The 16,973-nt window shown below is 49.4% G+C and overlaps 1 protein-coding gene across 1 annotated transcript; it reads left to right on the top strand.

Annotated features, from left to right (window-relative positions):
• Positions 1 to 12,778: 12,778 nt before the first annotated feature.
• On the top strand, positions 12,779 to 16,576 carry PRRT3 (proline rich transmembrane protein 3). Its single transcript, XM_061197248.1, has 3 exons — positions 12,779 to 13,796; positions 14,008 to 14,163; positions 14,772 to 16,576. Exons 1-3 carry the CDS (start codon positions 12,779 to 12,781, stop codon positions 16,529 to 16,531), a joined length of 2,934 nt encoding a protein of 977 aa, XP_061053231.1. The 3' UTR covers positions 16,532 to 16,576.
• Positions 16,577 to 16,973: the final 397 nt, after the last annotated feature.

The raw sequence follows: 16,973 nt of genomic DNA, 5'->3' as shown, positions 1-16,973 counted from the left end.
GTCCAGTGAAAACTGGTGACCCTGAGACACTGCCAGATTCTCAAGTGCCTTTGGGATCCTCAAAGACTTCAACGGTTAAGTAATGCAAGGTCTTGATCTGGAGTTCAGAATATATCAAATCCGTTGACAAATCAGTGGTGCTGCACTGTATATGGCTACTCTGTTGAACGAAAGACCCCATGTCCGAGTTATTCTGGATGAGAGAGAGCTTACATATGGTTGTAAGAAGGGAGAGAGGAAAAAAAAATAAAATAAAAAATAAAAAAAAAAGAAGGGAGAGAGGGTGATTGCTGGCAGACACATAGGTAAGGGTTGCCCAGGAATAATTCTGCCTGGATTAACTGTCCCAGGGAAGTGGCAGAGGGCCATTTCTGTACCACGAGGTGAATGTAATTTACATGCTGAACGCTATAATCAAAAACAAAACAACTCAACTCTACAAATTAAACCATCCTGTTTTCTTTTCTTTGCCTGTAAAAATGTTGCCTCTCTGAGTCACTAACAGCCTTCTGCCAGCAGTTATGAGTGTCTATCATGGACCAGTGCTGGAGAGTCTAAGATGGAAAAAGATGTAACTCTTGCCCTCAGGAACTCATAAGAGAGACACATAAGAAATTGGTGGTTCTTAATCGTTCACTGAGTCACAGGACCTCTTTGAGAATCTGATGGAAGTTCTGACCCTCCCCTCCTGAGTAGCACACATGGGCACAGACACACAGACCTCTCGGGTAACCCCAGGAGCATTAATAGACTTTCCAAAGCCTATTCATAGTGACCCACTGACCCAAGGTAAGAAATGCTAATATTTAAAAGAGCTGCTAAAATAAAATATTAAAGGAGCAAGGGTTCCCAGGAGAGCTAACCTTTGACCTGGGCCTTGAAAGAGTTCTGCAGTGTAGAAGGGCATCCCAAGCAGAGGGAACAGAACCAGCAAAGGCCTTCAGATTAAAATGTCTACAGTTCACTGCTCCCCGACAAAGTGGGGAGTTGTATGATATATACCAAAAGGTCCAGGTAGGGCAGGAATGGAAACAGTAACTGGTGATTGAGTGATGTCACCCTCTTTCCTACAAGGCATCCTCAGAGCATTTCAGTCTGCCTCTTGATCCACACACAGTTTGTCCTTTTCCCTGTAGCAAAGTTAGGTGGGTAAAATGTGTGAGACTTTTCTGACCCATCACGGTGGTAAATGCACATTTCCTTGGCACCAGCAAGTCAAAGGGAAAAGCCAAGTTTGTTTTAGCAGGCTCTTCCCAGAACCAGCTCACAAGCTCAGGGAACAGTCCTTATCATGTGTGCTTCTTGGAGTTTAATTTGGGTCAGACTGCTAGATGAGCGTTCTACCTTTTCCACCAACCTGGACTTAGCACCTGAAACCATTTAGGACAACCTGAAATGTCCACTTACTGATCGTGGTATGGAAGGCACCTTGCGTGGAAGCCTAAACATTGACAGTCAGTTGCACAACACAACTCAGAAAGATAATGATGACTTAGATTTGAGGACAGTAGGTAAACCTGCACTTAGAGGCAAAAGTCAGTGTGGTTCCTCTGGTCTATAAGGAGTGCGATGGGCATGGGTGTATGTGTGAGACACGGGGAGTTACTAACTGTGTGAGGAATACTGCAGTTGCAAGTGATAGAAACAGAACTCAATCTGGCTTAAGCAATTTTTTTTAAAGGAATGTAAGTTGGTTCAGTAACTAAAATGTTCAATGGTCAGTGTCTTCACTGTAGCCAGGGCCTCACTGATATCATCAAGACTTGGTTGCTTTCTCAGGTCTGCCTTTTTCTACTATCAGGTAGTTTGTCTTCTCATGGAGACACCAGCTTAGTAACCCCAGTGAAAAGCACCCCTTAAAATTCCAATAAAAGTCAGGCTACTTGATTTGGGTCATGTACACATTCCAGGAAATGCTTAGCCCTACCAAAACTATAAGGAATGAAAATGGGATAAGGATGATTCCCTAAAGGAAAATAGGGGTGTTGCTGCCAGAAGAAGGTGGCATGGGTACCAGGAAAGAAAAAACAATCATGTTTTACCCTTTAATTACCTGGAATGTTCCCCAAAGGAGGTACTGCCCTATCCTAGTAGGCCATGAAGTCTGCAAATATTTACTGGATTTCTGCAACATGCCCAGTGCCATGCTAGATATTTTCAGATCTTCCTGTTCACTAAACAAGACATTCATTGACCATCTGCCCAAAACTGTGCACACGAGCAAGCCACACTCCAGACCTTAAGAGCTCAGAAAACTGTGTCACATGTCGTGACAGGGATAATCCGAGGGACGCTGTGGGAATGTCCTGCAAGTCATCCAACCTGGGAGGCCAGGGAAGGCTTCCCAGCAAAGTATCATCTCAAGATGTGAAGGATTACAAGGAATTAGATACAGAGCCAGGGGAAGATATAAGGGAAGATTATCCCAGGCAGACGGAACAGTGTATGCAAGGTCCCAAGAGCTGAGGTGGTGGTGTTTTCACGAAACCGAAACAAGACTTGGGTGACCCTGAAGTGTAGAGAATAAAAAGATGTAATGAGCGCTGGGTTACTTTAAATGAATAGTAAGGCATTTGAATTATATCTCAATAAAGCTGCATTTAAAAAAAAAAAAAAAAAAAGACGTGATGAAGCAAAGGCAAGACCAGATGGCAGAGAGCCTGTAAGTCACCCCTCAGACACGAACTTGACCTTGATGTGGCTTCAGGAGCCTTTGGGAGGGACTGATGGGAAAGGATTTGCTACTGGGCAGGGAAAGGAATGGATGGGGTAGAAGTGGAGAGTGAGACGGTGGTGAGGTCAGAGTGGGGTGGAATTGAGGCCATTTATATGATTAGCTCCTCCTTTCTTGCTCTGATTCAGTGTGTGGCTTTGCATAAGACACTTCCCCTCTCTGGGCCTCAGTCTCCCCATCTGCCAAAAGGAGATCTGCAGCCACTTTGGAAAACAGTCTGGCAGTTCCTCAAAAGCTTAAACAAAGTTTCCATATGATCCACTCCTAGACAGATATCCCAAGAGAAATGAGAACGTATGTCCACACAAAAACTTGTACATCGTGGCTCACAGCAGCATAATTCACAATAGCCAAAAAGTGGAAACAACCCAAATGTCCATCAACTGATGAATAGATATATAAAATATGTTATATCCATACAATGGAATATTATTCAGTAATGAAAAGAATGAAGTTCTGCTACAACCTATGATGCGATGAAGTGTGGAACTAAATGAAGAAGACAATCACAAAAGATCACATATACGATCCTATTTTTTATGAAATGTCCAGAATGGGCAAATCCATAGGGTCAAAAGATAGATTAGTGGTTGCCAGGGCTTGCGAGGAGGAAAATGGGGAGTGATTGCTAATGGGTACAGGTTTCTTTTGGGGGTAATGAAAATGTTCTGGTGGGAATGTAAATTGGTATAACCACTATGGAGAACAGTATGGAGGTTCCTTAAAAACTAAAAATAGAGTCACCATATGATCCTGCAATCACACTCCTGGGTATATACCCGGAAAAAACTATAATTCACAAAAAATACATGTACCCCAATGTTCACTGCAGCACTATTTACAATAGCCAAGACATGGAAGCAACCTAAATGTCCATCGACAGATGAATGGATAAAAAAGATGTGTTTTATATATATACAACGGAATATTACTCAGCCATGAAAAAAGAATGAAATAATGCCATTTGCAGCAACATGGATGGACCTAGAGATTATCATACAGTACTAAGTGAAGTAAACCAGATAAGAGAAAGACAAATATATGCTATTACTTATATGTGGAATCTAAAAACAAAAAAAAGGTACAGGGACTTCCCTGGTGGTCCAGTGGTTAAGATTCTGTGCTCCCAATGGAGGGCGCATGGGTTCTATCCCTGGTCAGGAAACTAAGATCCCGCAGGCTGCATGGCACGGCAATCAATCAATAAATTCTGTAAAAGGTACAAATGAACTTACTCACAAAACACAAATAGACCTACAGACATAGAAAACAAACTTATGGTTACCAAAGGGGAAAGGGGTGGGGGATAAATTAGGAGTTTGGGATTAACATATACACACTACTATATACAAAACAGATAACCAACAAGGACCTACTGTATAGAACAGGGAACTATACTCAATACTTTATAATAACCTGTAAGGGAAAAGAATCTGAAAAAGAATATATGTGTGTATATATGTGTGTGTGTATATATATATATATCCGAATCACTGTGCTGTACACCTGAAACTAACACAACATGGTAAATCAATTATACTTCAATAATAAAAAATATAATAAAAAAGAAAATGTTCTAAAATTGTGGTGATAGGGACTTCCCTGGTGGCGCAGTGGTTAAGAATCCGCCTGCCAATGCAGGGGACATGGCTTCAAGCCCTGGTCTGGGAAGATCCCACATGCCGCGGAGCAACTAAGACCAGGTGCCACAACTACTGAGCCTGCGTTTTAGAGCCCGTGCGCCACAACTACTGAGCCTGTGCTCTAGAGCCTGTGAGCCACAACTGCTGAGCCTGCGTGCCACAACTAATGAAGCCCACGCACCTAGAGCCTGTGCTCTGCAACAAAGAGAAGCCACCGCAATGAGAGGCCCTCTCACCGCAACAAAGAGTAGCCCCCGCTCGCCACAACTAGAGAAAACCCACGCGCAGCAACGCAGATCCAACACAGCCAAAAATAAATAAATAAATTAATTAATTAATTTATTTTAAAAATGAAATAAATAAAAAATAAAATTGTGATGATAGCTGCACAACTTTGTGAATATAATAAAACCCACTGAATAGTATACCTTAAATAGGTGAATTTTATGTTATGTGAATTACATCACTGTTAAGCAGGAGAGGGGGATCATGAGCCCTTGGCAGCTGACATCAAGATCTCTCATGGTCATGGCTATGAGAGGCTCTTGTAGACTATCCAGGCTGCAGAAGGAGGGCATCAAGGAGAGATCTGCGACTGCTGGGCGCAGAGGGGTGTCAGGGGTCTGCCAGCATGTCCCTGAGCCTCTCCTGTGCTTTAACCCCCCGCCCTGCCACCCCTCCTGCTGACCCTGCTCTCACCCTGGTCCCACCTCCCCATCTCCCGGGCTCTGGGGCAGCCTGGGAAGGTCAGTGGGCTTCAGAAACCTGAGTTCTGTATCCCTGCCCCTCCAAAGTGGGCTAGTACCCAATACATAAAATGTTTTATTTCTGCAACCAGCTCACAAAATGCACAGCCAACCCTGTGCAATCTTTTCCTTTCTTCCATTTCTTTGTGAATTTCTTTTTCATTTAAAAGTTTTTATTATGGAAAATTTCAACCATACACAAGAGTAGAGAGGATAGTATAAGGACGTACCCATCTCCCTCCACTGATAATGAATAATTCTCAACATTTTGCCAGTATTTCATGTATCTTCCAAACCCGCTTTTTTGCCTGGAGTGTTTTAAAAGTAAATCTTAGATACGATATCATTTCACACATAAATATTTTAGTAAGTAGCTCTAACAGATAAGGAATTTTTAAAACATGACCCACTATGCCATTATTCACCTAGTCCAAACAGGTTTATTCTTTAGTCTATGCTAAGGACCAATCAATGTTCAGACTACCCCCAGTTATCTTAAAACGCCTCTGTGCAGTTGGTTTGTTTGGATGAGGATCCCAACAAGGCCCACACGTGGCATTTGACTGCTATGTCTCTTAAGTCTCTTTTATAACATTTTCCCCTCCCCCTGCTTTTTTTCAAGCTGTTTATTTGTTGAAGAAACCACGTATTTTTTATAGAAGTCTGTGAGTCTTTTTGAAAGTATTCTTATCTGGATGGGAAGCCAAATCTTTAGATTATTTTTCGCTTCAAGGAAAGATTAAGGGGAATTAATGATAGATAGATGAATTAGTGATAGATGCGTAGAAAATTAAGCAAGTAAAAAACCAAGCAACACTTACCCCAGGAAAAACAGAACATCTAGCAAAGGAATTATAATCACAGTACACTCTTGACTCAGCCTGAATAATTTGTTTCGTGGTTCTCGTATTGTAAATGCAGACTTATGATACAAACAAAAGCGGCGCAGAAAAATGTGGAAGGCAATATGAGAGCTAAATCTTCACGTTCCTTTGTAGTAGTCAATAGGTAGAATCTAAAACTGAAAATAAAAAATTACCATTAGCAGTATAAATCTGACCCTTAGAAAATACATATAAAAACCAGAAGGAATAATCAGAAATACCAGAAAGAGTTGAAGGGAATTGGGAGTGAGAGGGAATGAAATAAGCAACAGTTGATTTTAAAGTGTGTACCAGATTATCAGACTTATTAACAACAAAAAAAAATGTCTTTTTAAAAGACTGGGTTCGTTTAGTTGGTATCCGTGGAGGCTAAAATCTGAGAAGGAATGAGTTAAGACTGCAGGAACCCTTGAGGCTTAATTTGGCCAGTTGAGTGAAAGAGTATAATTGTTCCTGCCCTCAGAGATAGGACAGCGGGCAGAACGCAAAGAATGTCCTCCAGGCGGCAGCATCTCGCCCACGCCCCACCGCACCCGCCACCCCACCACCCCCGTGCTGCCTTTTGTTTCTCTGCTCCTGCCCGCCAGAGCTACCAGCCAGAACAGAAATGCCAGCCAATTGTCCTGTCTAAGCAGGAGACTTCATTGCTGTCACTCACCTTTGCCTTTTCCTTCTCTCTCCCTTTCCTTGGGAGCTTCCAAGGTACTCTAGGGTAGGAGCTCCCAACAACTCCCAACGCTGGTGGTCTGCTGTCCTTTCAACAGAGATCCCAGTTGGAGGCCTATTTTCAGACTCAAACTCCTAGCACAGTTGGAGCCACCTGGAAGGCCTGGGATTTTCATCTCCCCTTCTATCTCTGAGATGCCTCCAGAGGGGCAGGATGGTGTCATCACTCTTAAGATCACTGGCTCTTATGGTTTGGCTTCTTATTTGCTGTGTGTCCTTGGACAAATTACTTCACCTCTCTGAGCTTGGACTTGCTGGCTGTAAAATAGAGAGCATAATAATATATAGGGTTGCTGTCAGGAATTAAAAAGAATAATGCATGTACAGTGTGCAGCACAGCTCCTGGCAGACTAAGCACTTGGTAAACAGAGTTACTGACCATCCCCCATAAGCTTGGAATCATCCCCTGCCCATTCTTGCTGTCCCAGAGTCTCCAGGATGATGCTAGGAGCTCCTCTGAGAGACAGGATATTCCCCACCTACACCTGGCACCCCATGCTCCCCACTTACATTCACCTCCACCCCCAGTCAGTCTCCTCTTTCCATTGGATCAGCTTTCATCTTGGCCTCTGGCCAAAGGGATCATAATATCCCTTGCCTTTGTGTGTGATCTCAAAAGCCCTACCAATCCATGGTTTGGAAACACAATGGGATTGGGGCTCCTGGCTCCAAAGAGGCATCCAGGGAGCAGCCAAATGATCCTGCGTGGATTGGGGGGCTGGGCACTGTCAAGGCAGTGAGACTCTGCAGGGGCATGAATGGGTGGTCCACGCACACACACACTGCCCTCCTCGGGGGAAACTGAGGAAGGGAACCAAGCCAGCTCCAAGCCTGCTGAGGAAATCTCGACATCTCTAAGGAGACTCATTAGAGAGTTCACAGGAGGCACTGAGAAGAGGGACCTGGACCCCACAGCTTCTGTAGTGGGCCCCTGGAACTGTCCTCCCACCAAGACTGCCCACAGGGGAAAAGACAGAGGTTCCTCAAAGGAAATTAGGATACTGTCAGGAAGAGAGATCTTGGACAATGCCAAAAAATGCCAATTATCTATTACATATAGAATCAGGATCTAGATAACTTCCCACAAGATCAGAACAACTGGCTAGATCTAACAAGATAAAATAAACAACAAATAAATGTAGCATCCTACAGTGAGGGTCAAGAGACCAAATGCACACAACGAGATGAGGAAGACCTAGTCAATATTGGGGAATAAAGTGATGTGGCTGCCAGAAACATTACTTTAGGGTGAGGTCATATTAATAGAGGAGTAGACTCTAGGAAAGGGGAGGTGAAAGTTCAGCTGTATTCTCAACTGGGTTCAGTTCCAAGAGTTATACTTTAAAGAGGACATCGTTGACCTGGTAAAAAGGAAACAGAGGAGAGATGTCACAATGGTGAAATCCCAGAACCCTGTCCTTCGAGGAAAGACTAAAAGAACTGGGAGCATTTGGCCTGGAAGGAGAAAATTCTAGAGAAATGAGAGATGACTTTACAATCCTGAAGGGGTTCCCACAAGAAAAACAGTAAAGCTGGTCAGATGATACGGTGAAATGGGAAAAGCCTGAACCCTCTTCCAGAGTCAGAGAAGCTGGATTCAGGCTCCACCGTTTATCAGCTACTAGGGACTGAACACCCTTCAAACTGCAACATGTCAGACACAACTAATGGCTGAGCATTGCTCTTCTGTGAGAGACGCAGGTAGGAAAACACTGGGAGGGAGATTTCAGCTCAAACCTAGGAAGGATCTTCTTTCTTTCTTTTTAAAATGATATTTATCATTCTTATCTCTGATCACAAAAGAAATACATGATTGTATTAAACATTGGTAAACAGAAAAGCAAAATTAGATAAAAATCGCATCACCCACTATTTACCTTCTAATATTTAGGGATAGGATAGATGATTGATTGATTGACTGACAGATATTAACAAAAATGGGATCACACAAATACTTATCTGAGAGAATTTAGAGTATCAGCATATAATGATGTATATATTAGCATGTAAGGATGCTTACTGCAGTATTGTTTCTAGGAGAAAAAAAAAAGCTGTCAACCACCTGATTACTTATCAGTAGGGGAATACTGGGAATGTCTGCGAAACTAACGGTACATCCACATCATACAAAACTGTGCAGCTAATTGAAAGAAAGGGTGGAGCTAGTATGCATTGCCTTCAAAATGTTTCCAACATATATCTGCTTAAGGCAAAACAAACTTATAGAATAATAGGCATAGTATGATCCCATTTTTGTAGAAGTGCATGCACATATATATTTTACATGATGCAAAGAAAACAGAATGGTGTTAACAATGGGTATATCTGGGAGGCAGAGTTGGAGAGACCAAGGATAAGACAGTTCATGTGTTCTTTGAACATTTCTATGTTGCTTGAATTGGGACAATCAGCACATATTACTTTTATAATTCAAATGACTGAAATTTAAATAAATAAATAACAATCTACTCTGGACATGTCTCCATGCCATTAAAGATTCTACATCATATTTAATGACCACATGTATTCCTTGTGTGGATTCCTCTTAATGTGTTGAACCTAATGGTGGAAACTTAGTACATCAGGAGCTGTCCAAAGAGGGACCTGGAGCATTTTGACAGACAGACCTGAAAATGTGCAGACCCACTGACCTAACCATGCCTCAGGGAGGAAGTTATCTGATAGGTACACTAGTGCATGTGCAGAAAGATGTCTATGCAAGAATGTCCCTGCCTCATTATTCCTGCTAGCAAAAGGCTAGAAACAATCTACATGTCCAACCTCATGAACCAGATAAATAAAAATGACAGGCTGATCATATGCTGCAGTTCTCAACACTGAATACAAGAAATGAGATGGATCTGTAGAAATGTACATGGAAAATGTGCCAGGTTATATTGCAAAGTGAAGGGGAAAAAGGCAAGTTACAGAATGACATGTACAGTATGATCTCTTTTCTATTTAAGAAGTATATATGGCTGTGCCTTGAAAAAGCTGAAGGATACACATCAAGCTGTAGGTAGGATTTACCTGTAGGTCCGTATGTAGTATGTATGTAGCCCTATAAGGATATAGGTCTAGAGACATTAAGGAAGTGAGCTCCCCGTCCCAGGAGGTATGCAAACAGAGATTGGCTGCCCCGTTTTCGGGGATGCTGCGGAAGTGATTTCTACACCCCTCGAAGGTGACCTCAGTTCCCTTCTTAGCCCTGAGAATCTCTCAGAGAGGGGAGGTCAGGACTGGGAGAAGAATCCATCCCTAAGGGGAAAGGGTTAAGCGAGGATGGCGCTCCTGTGGGCGGGCTCCGCCATCGGCAGCGCCGGGCTCTGTTAGCCAAGTCTGAGCATCTCGGAGGATGCGGCGCGGCAAGCGGCTTCAGGGACGCGCGCAAGGTGAACGCGGGGGCTGCCAGCTCGGCGCCCAGGTGAGGAGCTGGACTAGGGAGGGGGCGATGGCGGGGCCCAGGCAGGGAGCATGGCCTGCAGCCCCCCTCTCAGGTGCGAGCGGCAGGGCCTGCACCAGCGTGCACCCCCCACCCAGGACACTGCGGGAAGGCGCGGAGCCAGGGGAGAGGAGATGGAGGAAAAGGAGAGGTAACCCGAGATAGACCAGCTCCTGGAGGCTGCCCTGCGGCGGCCCTCGCCCTGCCCCCAGGCCGGCCTCTTCCCAGTCCCTGAGGGAGGGAGAACACCACCCCCACACACACAAAAAATCTCTTCAGCAGCAGGAAACCAGGACTGTGCCGCCCCCTCCTCATCCGGAGGTGACTACATCTCTTGGATTGCGGGTGGTGAGCAGATGGTAGATGCTTATCACTGAAGGCCCCACTCTGCTGTCTCCTCCTCTGCAAAGCTTTTCGGACCCCTGTGTAAAATGAGCCAATGCGGGTTTCACAGCCCCTAGTATGGCCATTTGCAGCCTGTGTGACCTTGGGTGAGTTGCTCAACCTCTCTGAACCTTGCTTTCTTCCCCTATGAAATGGGTATACCCACACCAGCTTGTTTTGTGAGGGGTGGATAAAATCGAGGACACGCAGCTAAGCTTAGCACAGGAGCCTAAGTGGGCAAGAGCTCAACACAGAAGTACTATTATTAACTAGTGCCTGTGTGAGGGCCCTTCCAGTCCTTCCCCCTCAGCTCACCACCACTCCCCACACTGGAACTGAGGCTTCTCTTTGGGTCCCCAGCACCTAGCCTGGGCCAGGAGCAGAGCATGAGCTCGGTGAATGTTTTGAGAAATGAACTAATGAGGCAGATTGGGGAATGGGTTTAAGGGGTCTTTGATTCCCCCTAAAATTACCCACAAGCTTTGGTGAACCCGGACACTTCCCTGGGGAGAGCACCTGGAGTTTTCTTTGGCTTCTCAAGGTGTCTGTGAGCCACCAAGGATCTTTGAGCACAGCTGTTCCCCAGAGAGGAAGGGAACAGGGCCTCTGCCCCTAAACACACCCGGGCACTGGCTCTCACAGCCCCTGGCCCCCTCTCCTGGTCCCCCTCTCCTGGCCGTGGGGTCCCGTCTTGCCTCCCGGCTCCATTAGGGACTCTCAGGAAGCGGCACCATAAAGGAATATCCACCTGGGCCAGGCATATGCAGTGGCTGGAGACAAGAAATAAAAGACGCAGACACAGCCCTTGAGAAGCCCCAGGAGGGTGGGGGAGATAGGAGATTATTATACTATGTGACTGGTGTGACAGGAAGGGGTGGAGGGAGTGTCAGGGAAAGAAATACTCAAGCTGAAACAAGCCACCATCATATCCTACCTGGACTTCTGCACTGGCCTCTCTCCCCCTTTTAAAACACTTCTCAGATCTCATGACTCCCGTGCTTAACATCTCCATTGGCTTCCTGGGACACTTGGAATAAAATGCAGGTGCCTTTTCGTGGCTTTTGAGAAAGCCCCACCTTCCTGATTTCATCTCCCTCTGCTCCTTTCTCCTGCATCTGCTGTGCTCCTCATTCCTGCTGAAGGGCCTTTGCACTTTCTGTTCCCTCCTCCAGATGGCTTTTTCTGGATATCATCAAATGGCTGACTCCTTCTTCCAATGCAGCATTTAGCTTAAATGTCACCTGAGTGGCCTTTCTAGCACTTCTGTGTAAAGTAGCCCCCCCCTCCTTCTATCTCTTAACCCTGTTTTATGTTCTCCATAGCTCACCTTATTTAAAATTATTCATTGTCTCTTACCTAGAACACCAGCTCCGTGAGGCCAGGCATCTTGTCAATCTTGTTCACTGTTTTATCCCCAAGGTTTGGCACATAGTATGTCCTCCAATTATTTGTTGACATAGTTAAGGGGGCTGGTGGGAAAGAAAGCTTTCTGGACAAAAGGAAAAGTAAAAGGGCTCTCATGCTTATTAAGCTCCAATTATGGGCCTGGCCCATCCTGTGTTTTGTTATGTCTTATAAGAGCGCCTTTGAGTTAGGTACTATTATTATACCCATTTTACTGATGGGAAAACCATGATGCAGAGGGGAAAAGTAACTCACCCAGGAAATGGTGAAACTGGGATTGAAACCCAGGTCCCTCCTCAAAGGCACGGGCATAGTATTTCTCTCCCTCTCCACCTCTCTGATATTTGACCTGGGCCCTCAAGAATAGGATTTAAAAAAAAAAAAAAAAAAGAATAGGATTTCAGCAAGTGAAGGAGAAGGGAGAGGGCATTCCAGCCTGAGGGAAGAGCAGGAGCAAAGGCATGGGGCGTCAGGCAGTTCCGTGGGTGTTGAGGGATAGGTGAGCATCCTGGTGTGGCCTTGGAAGGCCAAGAGAGGAGCTTATATTCTCTCCTGAGGGCGATGGGGAGCCATTGAAGGTTTTGAACTAGGGCAAGTGGCATGACCAGAGATGCAGTTTTAAAAGGTCACTCTGGGCAGCATGAAGAGGTTGAAGAGGAAGGGGTGGGTAGAGGAGGATTCTTCCTTTCTTTCCCACCAGCCTCCTTGGGGCAGCCATGGGAGACCCATCTTATGCCATCCCCCTCTCCTTTTTTTAGGCTCATCCCGTGAAGACTGGAAGCTGAGGGCTCCAGGCCCAGGCATCAGAGCGGACCATGGCTCCCAGCCCCTGGGGCTGTGTGTATGGCCGCCTGCTGCTGTTGCTGCTGCTGTCCCTGGCGGCTGGCTCTGCCCTGGGCCGGGGCCTTCCCAGGCCACTTGAGGACTTGGAACCACACTTGATCCCAGGAGCCCACCCCAAGGGCCCTGTTGGCACAGAGCCCCAGGCCTTTGACTTCTTCTGGGAGAAGCCCAGAGACGAGAGCCCCTGGAACTCCAATGTCCCCCAGGTCCCTGCTGAGGAGATGCCTGAGAGGCCCACAGACTCCCTTGGCCCAGCCCTGCATGGACCTAAAGCAGCCCATGGGGCGCAGAGAGAAGGACTCCCAGTAACTGATGACCTCCAGGTGGCTCGAGGGCCAATTTTTCAGGGCTGGACAGGACCTCCTGAATCACAGGAGTCTACGGAGCAAGAAGCACCAGCCCCCTATCCAGTGGGCACCCCCCATCTCACTTTCATCCCCACAACTCCCAGACTCCAACTCGGGCTAGCCACGGTTCCTCCCATCCCAGGGCAGCCTGGAAGCCAAGTGGGACAGCGACCACCTAGAGATGAGGGTCTTGTGGCCAAAGCCAAGATCGGAGTCTCAGAGACATCCCCCTGGGACCACAAGGGCCCTCCCCACACTCTTGTGCCACACCCAGGCACTATCATGAGGCCAGGGCTGAAAGAACAGGGTGGGAGTGAGGAGGACTTCCAGGAGGCAGCTCAAGGCCCCCTCTCCACCCAGCAGGATCCAGCAGCTCCTGATGTTGGCTCAGTATCACCAGCTGAGGCGGCATCCTCTCAGGAGCCTAGGTCCCAGCCAGACCTGGCATTGGCCAGAAGCCTTCCTCCTGCTGAGGAGCTGCCCATGGAGCTCCCCAAGAAGGCTGGAGGTGGGGAGACCTGGGAAGTCAGTATTCCAAGTCCCTCACCCAAACAGACTGACCTCCCTGATGTTAGGGGCTCATCAGGACCCCAGCCCTCAGGTCCCCCAGCCTCAGAGACTCCTAATGGGCAGCCCAAGCCAGGTGGGTATCAAAGTGAGGGTGCTGAGCAGGGCTGGGATGGGCAGTGTTCCAGGGCAGCTGGATGCCCCAGTTTCTGTGTGACCTCTGGTCCCTCTGGGTCCTGCTTTCCTCATTCTGGCAAATGAGGGTGATTGTGCCTCCCTCCTGGGGGATTAGATTTTGGGGAACGCTGGAGGGTCAGGCAAAGCAATGACTGCTTTTGTTATTTCAGAGATAGCAGCAATGAATGGAGCAGACCCCATCTCCCCCCAGCGGGTGAGAGGAGCAGTGGAGGCCCCAGGTACCCCCAAGTCCCTCATCCCTGGCCCTTTGGACCCTGGCCCAACTACAAACGGAACAGAGAGCCCTGTGGGAGCCCTGCAGCCAGGTGAGGGCATGGCTCGGGGGTTGGGGAGATCGGGTACTCTAATACCTAAGAACTTGTGTGAGGTATATACGTGAGGGGTGGGGAGTGAATGGGGAAAAACGCCTCCTTAAAGGAAATGGCCAACAACTTCAAACAACTTAGGATAATAAACTACTACTCACTGGGTACTCTGGGAGAAGTCATTTGCACTTTGGGGGCTAGAAAATTCTTAAATATAAATTCTTAAGTATACATGGGTATATTTAGTGCAGTGATTCTCCAAGTCCCACAGTTCACCAGAGGAGCTTTTAAAAAATTCCAGTGCCCAGGCCCCAGCACAAGGGATTCTGACTGAGCTGATCTCCAGGTGATTCTAATATGCAGTCCCCGTTGAGAGCAGCTGGAATGTTAATAAAAATGATAGGTCACATCCATTTAACACTTATTGGGTGTTGGGGACTGTGCTAAACATTTAATCCTCACCACAACCCAGTGAGGAGGGGTGCTATTACCATCCCCATTTTACAGATGTGCTTAGAAAAGTTAAGTAACTTGCTCACCACACCGGAGGATGATGGAAAATCAAAAGTACTTTTCAGACGGCTATTTTAATATTGTTATTGTTGCAGATGAAGCCGAGGAGTGGCCGGGGCGTCCCCAAAGCCATCCCCCAGCGCCCCCTGTCCAGGCCCCCTCGACGTCACGCCGGGGCCTCATTCGGGTCACCACGCAGCGTGCCCTGGGCCAGCCACCCCCTCCGGAGCCCTCCGCCAGCTCCGTGGCATCAGTCCCAGCCTCCAGCCCCCCGGCCAACGCCACCTCACCCCCCCTGCGCTGGGGTCCCCTGCGGCGGGTGCTGAGCTTTTCCTGGGAGCTGCACGTCTACGGGGTCGGGGTGCTCTTCCTGCTGCCTGCGTTGTTGGCACTGGCCTCGCTGGCAGCCGCCCCTGCGGGGCCCCGGTTGGCACTGGTGGCGGCGGTGCTGGTGCTGGTGGCGTCGGGGCTGCGGTCCGCCTACATGCTCACCGACCCCTATGGCTCGCAGGCACGATTGGGTTTACGCGCCGGCCTGGTGCTCTACAATCTGCCCTTTCCCTTGCTACTCACCGCGCTGGCGGCCCTGACCCTGCTCGGCCTGGGCGCGGGGCTGCCACAGCAGCTGCAGAACCCGCTCCTCCTGGGAGCGCTGGCGTTGGCGCACGGCTTGGGGCTGCTCGCCACAGACCTGCTGTCAGCGAAGCCTGCGCTCAACCTCCTGGCTCAGGGCTTATCGTGCGCCTGGGGCGCGTCCGTGGCTCTGGGCACGCTCTGCCTGTGCCGTCGCCGCCTGCTGGACGGGCCGAGGGGCTGGGATGCCAGCCCGGGCCCCAGGCTGCTGGCCGTGGCGGGCGCGCTGGGGCTGCTGGCCAGTGGCTTGCAGCTGGCGGCCGCGCTCTGGCTGTACCCGGGCCCCGGCCGGGTGGGCCACTTCTCGTGGGCCTGGTGGGGCGTCCACTTCTGGCTGCGCCTGCTGGAGCTGACGTGGGCGCTCACCCTGGCGCTGGCCGCTCTGGCCGCCGCGCGGCCCAGGCCGCCCACAGAGCACGCCTGCTGGGCTAAGCTGCTGCGCCTGGCGTGCCCTACGCCCTCCGGCAAGAGCGAGGTGCCCGAGAGGCCCAACAACTGCTACGCGGGGCCCAGCAGCGTCGGCGCAGGTACCCTGGACATTAGCAAGAGCCTCATGCGCAACCCGGCGGAGGGTGGGCCTCCAGCCACGCCCAGTTCAGGCGCCTGGGGTTCGGCTGCGTCGCTGGGCCGCGGTCCCCTGGGTGGCCCGGGACTGTCCCGCAGCAGCATGGGGCCGGCGCCATCGATGAGCGAGCTGGACCTGCGGCCGCCATCACCCATCAACCTGAGCCGCAGCATCGACGCCGCGCTCTTCCGAGAGCACTTGGTGCGAGACAGCATCTTCCGGCGCTGCGGCCTCCGTGGCCTGGCCTCCCCGCCGCCCGGGGGCGCGCTGCGGCCGCGCCGGGGCAGCCACCCCGACGCCGAGCTAGATGGCGCAGGTTCTTCGCTCCTCCGCGGCCGCAGCCGGTCGCTCAGCGACGTGCGCGTGCGCGGCCCGGTCCCACCACATGTAGTGGACGAGCCTGTCGGGGCGGCTTCCGGCAGCTCCGTGGACAGCTTCTCACGGGCCTCGCTCAAGATCAGCTGGAACCCCTGGCGCCACGGGCTGTCGTCGATGGACAGTCTGCCCCTGGATGAGCTGCCCAGCACGGTGCAGCTACTGTCTGCCCCAGCTCCTGCCCCGGGTCCCGCCCGGCCCGGGGAGCCCCAGAACGGGATCCAGCCTCGCTGCAAGCCCGGGGACTCCCGCAGCGCCTCCAGTGACACCATCGAGCTCTGAGGGGGTCCAGAAACTCAGGACCAGGGCCCCGCCCTCGATGGCCCTACCGCGGCATGACCTTCTGGGATGCTGAGCATTTGAAAAACATTCCGGGAGTATTCCTGGGCCCCAACTGATTGCAGCCTCCGGAGACGGCCGGACACGAACCCACCCCCACCCCCAGATTTTTGTTTTTTAAAATATCTCTATTTTTTAGTGGGTATTTTGCACAGAGGCCGTGACTTATGCAGAATACAGGGTGGACATGCACGTATTTGGGAATGGGGAACAGGCTCCAGGTGCCCTAACATCCCATCCAGACTCTCCAGTGTGAAGATGAGGCTCGACTGTCCAGACTGTCCTCTTTGTGCCAAAGAAATAAACCCTTAGGACTTGGCTCAAGCCTCCCTCCGGCCATGCCAGGATCCTGTTTAGAGGAGATGCCCACCCCCAGTGATTCTAA

Source organism: Eubalaena glacialis, chromosome 7 (genome assembly GCF_028564815.1).
Source record: "Eubalaena glacialis isolate mEubGla1 chromosome 7, mEubGla1.1.hap2.+ XY, whole genome shotgun sequence".
Lineage (NCBI taxonomy): Eukaryota > Metazoa > Chordata > Mammalia > Artiodactyla > Balaenidae > Eubalaena > Eubalaena glacialis.
The sequence above is the reverse complement of the archived record's forward strand: the minus strand, read 5'-3'. Positions and strand labels throughout refer to the sequence as shown.

What these genes read in the sequence shown, in the direction of transcription:
- PRRT3 (XM_061197248.1), top strand. Translation starts at nt 12,779, where the DNA reads ATGGCTCCCAGCCCCTGGGGCTGTGTGTATGGCCGCCTGCTGCTGTTG. An exon ending in TAATGGGCAGCCCAAGCCAG is followed by an intron (nt 13,797 to 14,007) that starts GTGGGTATCAAA and finishes TTGTTATTTCAG; the next exon opens with AGATAGCAGCAATGAATGGA. An exon ending in TGTGGGAGCCCTGCAGCCAG is followed by an intron (nt 14,164 to 14,771) that starts GTGAGGGCATGG and finishes TTATTGTTGCAG; the next exon opens with ATGAAGCCGAGGAGTGGCCG.